Raw genomic sequence first — 13,618 nt, forward strand, 5'->3', positions numbered from 1 at the left:
AACACACTTGTCATCCATCTTTGGGCTTGGGATGAACACCTTTTCCAGTCTTTCGGACATTCATTGGTGACCCATATTTTTTGACATAGTTTTGTCTGCTGCCGTTGGGACTGATTTAAGCAATTATGATGGAATGCCTTCAATTTCAGGGCTTTTCTCTTTCGATGTGGTTTCAGTGCGCATGTTACCTCGTCTTCCATTATATCTCTGTTACAGATGTCTGTTACATGGTGGAAGAACATTGCTAGTCATATTTAATTCTTCACTGTATGCCTTCCATCTATTTTTTATTTGCTTCTGCTTATTCAATTCTTTCCCATCTCTGTCCCTTTGCATGAAATGAATGGTGTCTGGGTTTTATTAGCGTAAAAAGATTTGTGCATGTGTCCTTTTCTTTCCTCCATTCCTTTCAAGGGCTCATTCTACTAATTTTCTTTGTCTTTTGTAGCTTTCCATTGAAATTCTGCATTTAGTCACCTTGCTTCATCTATTTCCCATGGCTTTAGCTTTCCTTTTCTCTTCAGCAATTTGGATGGCTTCTTCTTACAACCTTCTCACTTTTTTTTTTTTTTTTTTGGTATGGAACCTGTTTCTGAACTCTTTCATTGATAATGTTTTTCATTTCTTCCCATAGCTCATCTGGTTGTTCTTTCCATAAAGTTAAGTCAAATCTGTTCCTAACTTTGACTACATATACAGCTAAAATTTCATCAATATCATATTTCCTGGATGCTATGTTATTTTTGGTGAAAAAGAACTTAAATTTGAAAAGGACCTTGGCTACAAGTAGTTGATGATCCAAGCCACAATCTGCACCAGGTCAAATCTTAACAGAAATATCTGTGTTCTTCTATCAATGGCTTCTTATGATGTAATTGATGTGGCTGCTGTACAGTCCATTTGGAGATGTCCATGCCCAAATAGCATTTGGGTTGAACAAACCATGTCCTCATCCAATTTTCTTGATAAAACTGCAGCAGGTGATCACCACTTCACTTCTTACACCTACACCAAATCTGCCAACAATTTCTACTTCTTTGTTACCAATTTTAGTGTTGAAATCTCCCTATATGTCTTTTTGGCATTTGTTGTAGCACTTCTTTAATGTCAGCATAGAACGATTCTTTTTCTTCTTGAGATGCATCTGTCATTGTTGTTTAAAATACTTAGATGCTTTTATGGACCTATTAATAGATGCTTGGGGTGGTTTCACCGCTCTATTACAATCTAATAATCCTGCATTATCCCATAATTTTTGTAATGAAATGCTCTTAAAATTAAATATACTGCAATGATGACTACATGGAAAAGTATTGCTTACAATTGATTGGGTAGTGGCAAAAAGCAAGATGAGATCTGATTCTGATTTTGTTTTCCCCAGTTATATCAGGGAGAGAATCACCTCCAACCAGCACACAAGAGACTTCATTTAATTGACTGAAATCTGAAAGACTTTTGGAAGAAGACACGGTCAGCAAATGGATTTCTTGGAGATCCCTTGTGGGACATTGTCAGCCATCTGTTGACTTATTCTTCCATGTCCCTCTGTCAACAATGAAAAATACTAGGACTCCACTGAATATTTCCAGCATAATTGTGTTTAGAGCACATTTACAGGAAAGGGAAAAATATAAAAGCAAGCAATTGAGACAAAAACAGGTTGGTGAACTCCTGATGATTTTAAGGGACATTTTAATTATCAGAAATTGCAACTCCATTAGAGGACTTTTTTAGCTAAATAATTAAATAGCATTTATACAGTTCATAGGAAATCAAATCCTGGATAGAATAGCTATGGGCATTCACATGACACTGTATCTTTATGACAGATTTTAAAAAATACTTCCCTGGCTTTTACCATCATCCCACCCCAAAACTGTTCTACCTTAGATTCACTGATCTTAGTGAATCATAATCTGGACTCACAGACAAGAGGCCTTGACAAAGTTCCATCAGGATTTTAATAAGTTTCTTATCACCATCAACCTGACCCTAGAATACTCCATAAAATTGGTTAACTTTCTGGACGCCATTGTGAAACAAAATAATTGACATTTAAAGTTCTTCAATATAGCCACATACACTTAAGAGATTTAAATCAGGCATTTCTCAAACTGCAATCACTACCCAATGAACTTTAGAAACAAATCAACAGGGCCACCATGATTTCCAGGACAAAAACACTACAGGACAGATGTAGAAGAAGTAACAATAGACCACCTCTATAGCTCTCAATAAAACGATTTCAAGTTATAATCAATAATTGATCCTGGACAATAATGTTTCCTCTCATAGGTTGTGTATGGTAAGTCTAGACTTACAGACAGTGCCCAAACCTAAAGGAGATACTAAGAAGACCACATCATGGTTAGACCATTCAGACCCAAGATGCCAACTCCACTACCTTATCTACTCTGGCAACACTCTTACAATCCAGTGATATTATCCATAACACCAGGAGACAAAGACATCCTTCCTTGTGTTCTATGCCATCATCTGTCAACAATGCTCTGTTACCTTTTTCGTTGGGCAAACTGCCATTCTCTACACAAATGAGTAAACAAATGCAAATCTGTTTTTAGAGGTGGCATATTTAGAAATATCAGAAATGACAAAATCCTAAAACCTTTCCCCTTCCTGTGGAGATCTTTTTTCAATTTTCCAGAACATTCTGTGACTGACCTTAAGATGGTCATTCTTGAAGAAGTTGTAAATAATGTTTTCATTGATTCAAAAGAATTTCTCAGATTTAAACAGTTTGTTCTTATCACACTATATCTCTTAAGAACCTATTCAATATAATATTGTCCCCAAGAAGTTGTGTCACACTTTATTGCTAATTGTTTCTCTAAATAACCCTGTTATTTCCCCTTTTCCTTTTTCTTTCCACAGTTATGGTGTGTGTGTGTGTGTGTGTGTGTGTGTGTGTGTGCATCTTTGTCTGTGTGGGTGCATGCATATATGCTTCACTCACCGGACTATGTGACTATGTTAAGGCAACTGATGAAGTTGACTATAATCCATGAAACTCTGTGATAATAGTTATTATTCTATGAAGTATCCTGGGGCTTTTGTTTTGTTTTCTTCTACTTTTGTTTTGTTTTGTTTTGTTTTGGGGGGAGTTGTTGCAAAAGCTAGCACAACTGAAAGCATTTATATTAAAAATATTTTAAAAGTAAAAAATACATAATAAGGAAAAAAAATCTCAAAATTATTCGCTGGCTTTTAACAGCCTTTGCCACAGATTTCTTGGTTGAGATCCTCCTCTTTCCTCTATATTACAGAACAAGAAAATATCTAACTACTACCCCCTTGATATGGGTTTGGGTAGGTGTGTGTGAGTTGACTCTACTGGTGGAAGACAAGTGAGCTTTGATCACTCGCCCTCCATCAGAATCGAGGAGAAGCCAGGTAGACTCACTTGCAGGACATTGTCCTTGCAGCCAGATCTAATTGGAGGGGGTGTTTGTTCTATATTTAACATCTAAAGTAGACCCCTTAATGGCAATTAATTTTACTGATTATGCATTGTGTAAAAGCCAAGCAATTTTCATTGCAAGCAGTTTGGTTTCTACATGAATCTGGAAAATATCCTCAGTATGCACCTGCCTTGAGAAAATGTTTTGTTCTCTCTGGTTTTTAAAAAGGGGGCTGTGCAATTTTTGCTGCTACTGACATATTCTTTGCTGCTACTGATATATTCAATTTTATGCTCCAGAATTCATATTAAGATAATACTTTTATTAGGTCAACTGAAGGTCTACATTTTTTACATTTGCAAGCTTTCATGTTTCCAAAACTGTTCAGTAAGCAAAAAAGTTAAAATCTAGGGAGGAGAAAGTGAGGGCAGGAGGGGGGAAATGTGGCTGATATTCAAGCCATGGTCATAGTGGATTCCTACCTTAAAATTATCCTTCAGAGAAATGGTGGATATGCAAACAGAGTTACTAGATTGCATAAGGATTCTCCATGGTTTGGGAAGAAGAATCAAGCAAGCAGCCTGGAAATATAAAATCCAGCTTTTACTCAAAAATATATATTTTTTATTCTTTGTAATTACAGAATTACAAAGTTGGTGGTAGATGGAAAAGAGAACAATTAAGCAATCTTTCTCTTAATAAAGCTGCAGATAATTTAAGCTATTTGTACCAGATAAAAAATGCCAGAAGAAGCAAATCCTAGGGATAGGGTTATTTTTCCCCACAATAACAACCCAATATTGTAGGTTGGGCTGAGAGAGAGAGTGACCCAAAATCATCCAGTGAACTTCCATGGCTGAAGCTGGACCTGGGTAGGTCTCTCCAGTCCTACTCCAAAACTCTAATTAATACCCCACTCTAGCTATACAGTATGTAGATCCTCTGCACTGCTCTATCAGGATAATGCTTACTTTACAAATCATATTCTCTGAAGTGAGATGTAGCCTTGAAAAAGTTATGCTATAGTGAATTTCTTAGTTCTAAGGAGCTACAAGACCATTCATTGTTCTTGCAACAGTTGCAAATAAAACAGCTACCTTATTGTAAAATAATTATTATGACTTTGAATTAGATCCACAAGTGTCAATGCTCAGATTCAAAAGATTAAGAAAAATTACTGAACATATAACAGAAACATGTTTCTAGATTACAGCTCCCAGATATGGGCTGCAAAAATCTAGCTGACCAGAAAATGGTGGCAAAGAGATCCACAATCTTTAATTATTTGCTGCCATTTCACAGTTGTCCAGACTTTGCAGCCCAAATCTGGGAACCCTATTCTGCATTCTTAATTTAGTTTTTGTATATGTAGAAGTCCAAAATCAAAAGCTAATTTCTCACAATAGTTTCTGTGTTGTATTTATGAAAGACTGACATCTAAGGAACAAGACAGACAATGCTAGTTTTGGAAAAGGAAGAGTACAATTTATGAAAAGTGCCCTCATATCTCAATACCATGCCAGCTGGGTTTCTTTGTGATAGTACCATGGATTACTTTTACTCTAATTCATTTTCAGAGCAATTCACAACATACACAAGTATTTATCAATGTTTCCTTCTTTCCTTATTCTGACCAGACTCCAAGATTGGAAAGCATCAGGGCTTATTTAAATACAAAATTATAAACTATATCACATTCCACTAAAAGGGCAATTATTTTCTTTAGACACAAATATTCTTTGTGAAAGGAACATACATACAACCAGTTTGAGATGATTTATATCAAAAAGTACCAAGAAATATTAAGTGATACAATTGTAGCATTACCTGATCATAAAGACAATTTCAGACACAGTGCATCTTAAGAGTGCATAATATAAACAAATTGTAAATGGCCAACTCAAGAATAGATACTACAACTTCATATCCACCAGATGTTTTAGACCATCTACTATCATCTCCAGCTAGAATTACCACTGGCAAGGGATTAGGAAGCCCCAAATACCTGGAGAATACTAGGTTACTTATTTCTTATCAAGCAGAATCTCATTTATCAACCATCTACAACAGCTCTCAAGAGTTGCGGCAAGATACCTGCTTTTATTATTCCTAGGGATTTGTAAGCACTTGGAAGGCATACTTAATACAGTGAATCACAAGGTATTCCTGCCTCGTGCAGGCACTAATTGTTAGCTGATGATTTTGAATAGGCAGAAGAATACACAGCAGACCTTTCCACCAAAGAATAACTGATGGAAACGAATGACTTTTGAGAAGTTAGTATGACTAGCACCATACTCAATAATTTAATAATGCAGAGATGGGTTCAAATTACTTTTTTAAAAAGCCATAGTTGGGCAATCACCACAATAAACTATGGTATGCAAAACAATGTACAGCCATAGCCTCACCTCTCATCACACACCATTTTCAGAGTTGAGAACCTTAGTTAGGGGTGGCCAATGGCGGAGAAATAAAGAAAACAGCACCACATCACCACAATGCCAACTGCTGTACGCACAAAGAAAAGGGGCAGAACTGAAAGTTCCACACTGTTTTCATCCTTTGGATGAAGGCATCAAGACCTGTGGACATCTCTGCAAATAACTTCTTTTGCATTAAATCAGTATAGCCAAATTCGGAATTTCTAGCTTTCCAACTCTTCCTTTCTACTACAGTAATATCTGCTATATTCTGTTCTAAGTGCTACCAGTTTGAATTTCAAACCATGTTATCAGTTTGAATTTTGAAATCCCACCACATTTTGATATCCTTGTTTTGAAGTACCTTTTCAGGCACATAGGCCCAATATTTGAAATTCTGAATAAGTCTCCCTTGTAATAAGCCGGAATGTGAGTGTATTACTCTGTCCTCAGCCCAGCAGAATCTTTTGGATTCTGATGGCTTTGTTCCAAGGCAGTATAAAAATAATAACATCATAATATAACAGGAGACAGCAATCAAAGAAAATACAAGAATAAGACACAGAAAGAAAGACCTTACACCCCTTCTGCTAGTCAGAGAAACCCAGAAAGCACCCTCCCAGTTAGATGTGCACTGAAGTTCCATTCCATGGAGGAGGGGGGCTGACTAGCTTATATAGGCTCTGAACCACCATTACTCACACCTGTTTTTGATGGTCTTATCTCACTGGAGATTGCCTGGGACAAGTCTATCTTATCTTGTGCTTGGAATGGTTTGTTTAGTCACCCCAAGAATGAGAGCATCCTGGTTAAGAAGTATTTGTTTACGTCAAGTAGTGATGAGACCATGCCAAAATTAAGGAGTATCTGTTTCCCAAAGTTGCGTGGGACAAGCTGCAGAAGTCAGCAGATGTCTGTGCCTCTATCTGGATGGTTGAATCACTACTCTCATTTCACTTCCCTAAACGCTCAAACAATAGCTACAGATAAGTATTACTATGAGTAGGTGCAGAGGGTGATAAGGCTGTCTTTCTCTGGTTTCAAGAGCCACAAGAGCCAGTTCCACAACTGGCTACAAGAAGAAGATCTATATTCATTCATTTCTATTTATACTATCTTCACATCAACTGGGGGGGGGGGATAATACATTTAGCAGTAGATGTTCATTCTTAGAAACGGGCGACCCGGATCTTTTCTAACATCCTTACGCCTTATGCACCCTTTCATCATGCTAAGGGTCATTTTGTCATTATATTCTTTTCTTGCATTTTAAAAATGAATTTAATACACTGGCCACATATGTATACATTTATAATGGGAGGTCAAATTCTGTGCTTAGCTGGAGGCATGTAACTACTGTCTGAAAAATAATTCAAATCAGGCACCAATATTTGTAGCATGTGCCTTCAATTAAAGGACTATAAACTGATTTGGCAAGGTTTTGTTGCAAGCATCTCCATCATTGATGACAGTGAACAGAGCAAATATTTTCATACAGTGACCTTTGTAAACATTTCCATACAAACATTTGTAAAATGCAAGTTAAGAAATGGTACATTGGAATTGGCTATTAGAGGGGTTTAATTTCTTAATTTAGAGGAGCGAACTCCTGTAAACAAAATAAATGCTACCACCTTATTAAGAACCAGCATGCACATGAAATTACGAATAAGTATAAAGTTGTGGGGCAGTTTTGATTGGCCATTCATAAATTCAAGTCCAAGGATTAGAGTTCCCTGTGCCAAATATTTTATTGTATTGCCAATAGCTTAAAGGGGAATTTGCTGAAAATTACTCCCTCCATACTTGTCAACTCACTGGACCCAATTCAGAAAAGGGGGCAGACATGAAATAAAATAATCAGATTGTAAGTACACAACAGCATGTGTCAGTCCTGTTTAATTAAATGGCATGTGAGGGTGTTTAATTTCTTTTGCAGAAAACTGTCAATTAATGTTTGTCTTGGTTTTATGTTCTGAAACTGTTGTCTTCTCAATTCTGTTTTTTATTAATAGTTAGCTTCCTTGAATGCTTAAATTGAGTAGAAAGGTGGGACAGAAATTAAAAATAAGCCAATTATAAAAAATCTAGAGTTTGAATACATTATCTGCAAAGTAGCTGGTTATTTATCAGAGTTAAGCAGGGGTAGGAACAAAACTCAGGTATTTTTTCGGTGACACATACTGTAAGTGTTGCCAAGAAAACTTCACAGACTTCATGAGGAGTCAAGCTCAAAATGAGGGAGGCTTTACTAGTTTCTTAGAAAGCTTTTAGAGAGATGCTCTGGACTCCCCTCTCCTCCCTAGTAACCATGTCCAGTGGGAATTACAATCACTGGCACATTCATTACCTTGTAAGAGGTGGGCCTGACTAGGACTTCCTGTCCCAAAGGCAGCACTCTTTATCTCACTGAAGTAAAGCAGTTACACAATTAGATTGGAGAAGGTGTTTTATGCTATATTTGTAGCCTACACCAGCATGTCCAGTAGCTACTGGTGGAGAAAGCAACTGGAGTGGCATGAAACAGTAAGGCAGCTTTGCTTTGATCTTTAAGATGACTTCACTGAAAGAATCATCAAAGTCAGCCACTCCTTTGATCCTCTTCAGAACCATAATATTTAGAGTTAAATATTCCTTTTCCTTTCATCACTGCTTATTAATAATGTTAATGCCTTCAACCAGCTTGACTAATTGGAAAGTTCTAAAGAAACATAAGAGTAAGCAAGCATAGCTTAGTTCTATTCACACTCAACATTCATATGTGTGCCCACATTGGAGAGGGCAAAATTTCACTTAGCTCAAAACTGACATTCATTCATTCATTCATTCATTCGGTCCCTTCAAATCAGTGTTGACTCCTGGAGACTGCCTGCACTAGACTCTGCAGTTTTCTTGGCAAGATTTCAGAAGTTGTTTGCCATTGCCTCCTTCCTAGGGCTGAGAGAAATAACAAGCATTCTGCTGCAAAAATCCATTCAAGGAAACATAAAATAAACATTAGATTATCAGAACTTCTTGATATGAATGAGAATTATCTAGTTACTGAATCTGATTCCTGTGTAAGATGTATTGCTGGATTTGTCTAAGTTGCTTTACAATAAAACTAATCTCCCAGTATCTCTTCTTAATCTTACACATTTCTGCATTAACAAGATTAGTTGACCAATATCTCTGGTTAACAATTCCAACTTGTCTTTTTCTTCTTTTATAATATAGGAAAGGAATGGAACAAAACATTTGGGAAAGGCCATATCTCAATGGTGGTGGATAGGTAGGTAGATAGGCTAATCTGTAATCAATGAAATCTGTGAACAGGTCCCACATTTTTAAATCCAAAAGTGATATATAAGAATTAGGGAGACACATAATTAGGAAACTGCTGTTCATCTTTAAAAATGGCTGTGTCTAGTACATTTAAAGTTCTCAAAGTATTGACTCAGGAGATTGTCTGAACTATCCCATAACACCTTTCATCTAGGCAATATTAAACACATCAGAGCATAAATGATTTAAACACTAGCTAACCTAGGTTGGGTTTTTTTATGTCTGAGCACTACCCTTGAGAGAGGGGGAGAGTGCAAGGTCTAAACAAAATGTTCCATAAATGTGACAAAAACCAAATGAAAGGTAATGATATCCGTATTCTTCTGCCCTGGTTGTGAATAATATGAATGGGGTATTTGGACAAAGGATAAGATCTCATATTACTAAATCCAGGAACAAAAGAATATGCTTCAACATATGAATACAGGGTGGTTAAAACTCTGAGTGGCCTAGGAGTAGACTGTCTATTTTCTACCTTCCTTCCCATCCCATTTTCTTCTTACTGTAGTATATGGTATTTTCTCCATGGGGGGGCAGGGGTATTCCATTGAAATCAATCACTTAGTAAACAGGAGCTTCTGGGGATGCTGAAATAATACTCTGATCTTAGATTAAGACTACTACACCTGAGTTTATATTTGTATCAATCAATGTTACTGCTTTGAATGAAATGTACTGATTTATCTGACCATTTCAAATACTGAACTATTTGGGTGGGGGCTTGTTTGGGGATCTTGGATAATTGTTTCCACTGCCCCTCCTAAAATAAAGGGTCCTAGAAATATAGTTTGTGAAGTATTTGTTGCAATGATGTCTTGCCCAAGTAGACCCAATGGTTCAATGGGGAGAAAAGCTTTCTGGTTAACCCCAAAGCAGTAGATTCAGGGCTCATAGAAAGTATTATAATGGGTGCTGTCTCAGTGAAGAGATTAGGTGCAGAAAGCAGAAAATCCAAGTTTAACCACTAACATTAACCAGGCTGGGGAAGTTTTGGAGAACTCCAGCTAAAGTAGGTGTACCATGTCAGAGCTGTCAGAATCAGAAAGGCCACTAGATGGCTACAAAGCAATACAGAAAACTCTCAAATCTTTGCTGCCATCTAGTGGTCATCCATAGTTTTTGCAAGCCAGATCCTGTAGTCTTAGCTAGGTGGATTCACTAAAGCAGCTTCCTATGGTGGTGTTTCTGCCATAATAGAGCAGTGTTTTGCAGCGGGACAACTTTGCACCTCAATGTTAGTCTGCAGCCAATCTGTCACCACCCGCCAGAGGAAGGCTTCAGCTAGCTGAAGGAAAATTCCAAAATCTGCAACAACAACAACAACAACAAATCTGTAGGGAAAAAAATTGAGGATCATCCTGACACAAACCCCCAATCCAGCAGGGTCAGTAACTTGTAAACACAGAATGCCAACTGGTTACTGTGGACAAGGAAACCAAAATTAGACCTGGGGTTACTAAAAGCACCCAATAATGTTTTATTGCAGATTAACTTGCATTTGCTAAGCAGGATTGCAACAAAGTGGGCCTCTCCTAACTCCCTGATGGCCTGTGAAAATAAGACACTACATTCATCATACGACCCTTGCGGCCAACAAAACTTTTACAGTACTGAGATGCCTCCATTGCTGGAAGAACGCCTTTTGAACTTCAACCTAAGTTGCAGCAGATATATTTCAAGTAACAACTCTGCTGAATGGAATCCAAAGCTTTGCGTAAGAAACTCCATGAACTGATAAAGAGATCTGCTGTAGGTCCACCTCAGCTTAGCCTGCTGGGCAAAAGTTGTTGGCGTGGATGTGAGAGTAACGCAAAGGCAGGGCAGTAAAAGGAGATGACTTAAATCCTTTTAACCCTAACTGGTATGCTTTTTAACGTGTGATCTGTAAAGAGAGCTTTGAGCAGTTCTGATGTTGATTTTATTTGTATTATTTATGATTTTTTTAAATTAAAATGTTCCTGATAGGTTTGCCCTTCCTTTCTTGCACTTCAGCCTCCTTCCACAGGATCCAACGCCTTGGGTCCCAACCTCCTCCTGACCTAAATATGTACTGCGAGCACTTAAATAAAACAATCCAAAAGCAAGAGGCGGCTGGAATGAAGAGGACCGTCGTGAAACGGAAAGGATTTTGTTATTGTCCCTCTCTCGCCTTCGGGAGGGAGATGGAGAGAAGAAACCGGAGGCTGTGCAGGACGCCCGCCTCCGATGAGTAAAGGACACGTTTGGTTCTGCTGAGATCGAGGAGAGAGGCGGGTCGCGGGAAATGTGGGCTGTGTGCGCGCTTATGGAGCAACTTGTACGGCTTCTGTTCATCTGAAAGCAGCGCGAGACTCGCGCCAGAGGTTCCAAAAAGGAGAAGAACGGACGGCGCTTCTCCCCGCGGCGGATCCTAAGGGCATTTTGCCGTAAGATTAAGTCTGGAAGGAACCAGCCCGCGGTTCCCTCCCCGTCCCTTGCCTGTTCTCCTACGCCGCATTGAGTCCTGCTGCTGCTTCTCCTTCTTCCTTCCCATCCCCACTAGCTGGAGAGATGGCAGAACCGACAGTGCAGCACAGAGAACAAGAGCAGTAGAAAAGGAGAGGAACGGCTGGGCGACTGAGACTCTCTCGGCATTCCGTTTTCCAGCGGGGGGAGCGGATGGGGGAGAAGAGGTGCCCAGAAACACTCAGATGCCATTAAAAAGCAGCCAGAGGGCCACCCCGATTTCCATGCTCGGAGAAGCGAACGGGGCTCGTTTCGGGTTTTTTGGGTTTTTTTCTCCTCTCTCTCTCTCTCTCTCTCTTTCTCTCTCTCTCCTTCCTTTTGAACAATCCAAGCAACAGATAGAGATTTACCTTCAAAATGCAGGCCATGTTCTATCCTTCCTTAACCCCCAGAGCAGCCGGGATCTGCTTTGTGAATAACAGATCCACTCGGAGGCAGAAGACTGAAAGCGCTGCCGGGCTGCCTCCGCTTACATTCCGGGAGATCCAAGCAAACAAGAAACCGCACCATTCTGCGACCCGTTAGTCATGTTGGCCCTTTCATGCTCCGTTTGTTCCACCCATCAGCTTCTGCCACTGGCTGGGAGCCAGGTCCGTACCTCCCCTTCGGTCACGTGACTGAGTTTGGCTCTCCCGCTCGGCCTTTCTCTTTTCTTGGGAGCTTTTGGAGAGGAGAGGAGAGGAGAGAGAGGAGAGGAGAGAAGAGGGTCGGAGGCTGCTTCTCCGTCTCCTCCTTATCGCCACGGGACGCCGCGAAGGAAAACTTTCTGCGAGCAGATGCGCCGCGGTTGGAAAGAGTACCGGGGTGGGGTGGGGTGGGGGGCGAGAAAGTTTACATTACTTTTCCTATCGTCCGGTTCTAAAAGAAAAGTAACAGGAAAGCTTTCCCGGTCTGGGGGAGAAAGGCCGGATTAGGGTTGTAAAAAGAGCTTTTCCTTCCAAGCCCGTCCCCCGCCACGCTTATCTACCAGCATTAATAAGAGACAGAAAAAATACCCGACGGCACGCTGTGGGCTCGCAGCCTGGAGAGCAAACTTCTTTTTTCCTTTTGTCTGAAAGGTTGAAGCAGTGCGAGGTGAAAAGGGCGACCCGCGCTACCCATATCCACAGGGTCGCTTTGTTGCTCTCCTTGGGCCCTTTCCCTACTTGCATCTAACCCCAGCACGAATAATGCCCTAGCAACATTTTTTTCCCCTACCCGACCTGATGAGATTGCTTTCCTTGGGTCCCCAGACTGTGAGTGAGACAGACTTAATGGGTCTTAATATGTGGGTCAGTCGGGATCTTTAGTTTAGCGCACTTCTGCATTGGTATTAAATCCGGGTTCAGCTCCCTTTGGATGCAGGTTTACTGCCCTTCTGGGATACTGCTAATCCTTGTCCTAAAAGAGACTCCCCTTTAAAGCAACTGAGCAAAACACTTGTGTGGAACCAGAGCAAGTCTTGATATATGGCTAAAGTCTTAAAGTTGCCAAGGTTGAGAAACACTGCTCCACAGGGTCAGCACCATCCCATGTTAAAGAGGGTGATTTGCTCTCCAGTCTGTGATATTTGGTAAAAGGGGGAAGATAAAGTTAGGGATGTCAACTTATCCCTATCCTTGTCATACCTGGTACATCGTAAGTAAAGAGCGCACCATTTCCTTACATACATTTGCAAAATCTGCACTGCAAGAAATAGAATGAAAGGGGTTTGTTTCACTGTGGCCATAACTAAAAGAAAGGGGAGGAAGCTTCAGCGTGTCCTTTTTAGATTGTGGTGCCCAGAACTGGACACATATTCCAAGTAGGGCCAGACCAAGGCAGAGTAGACTGGGACATTTGTATGCTGTGATCTGAACTCTATGCTGCCATTGATTACTTCCCAAAATATAATTTTTCTTTTTATCAGTTGCGTCACACTCATGTTCATGCATTATGCTCAAGTTCAACTTGTGATCTAATAGAACATCCAGACTGGTGTAGGGGTTA

General features: G+C 39.7%; 1 protein-coding gene across 1 annotated transcript in view; it reads right to left on the reverse strand.

Moving 5' to 3' along the window:
- ST6GALNAC3 (ST6 N-acetylgalactosaminide alpha-2,6-sialyltransferase 3) overlaps positions 1-12,230 on the reverse strand; it is a 237,724-nt gene extending 225,494 nt beyond the window's left edge. The window contains exon 1 of the mRNA XM_088153954.1: positions 12,001-12,230. Coding sequence (XP_088010080.1) covers positions 12,001-12,018 — 18 coding nt within the window. The 5' untranslated portion in view covers positions 12,019-12,230. The remainder of the gene's footprint in view (positions 1-12,000) is intronic.
- Positions 12,231-13,618: the final 1,388 nt, after the last annotated feature.

The sequence above is a fragment of the Python bivittatus genome, unplaced genomic scaffold, assembly GCF_059951505.1.
Source record: "Python bivittatus isolate LINGU-HERP-01145 unplaced genomic scaffold, Pbiv_v1 ctg000700_np1212, whole genome shotgun sequence".
NCBI classification, from domain to species: domain Eukaryota; kingdom Metazoa; phylum Chordata; class Lepidosauria; order Squamata; family Pythonidae; genus Python; species Python bivittatus.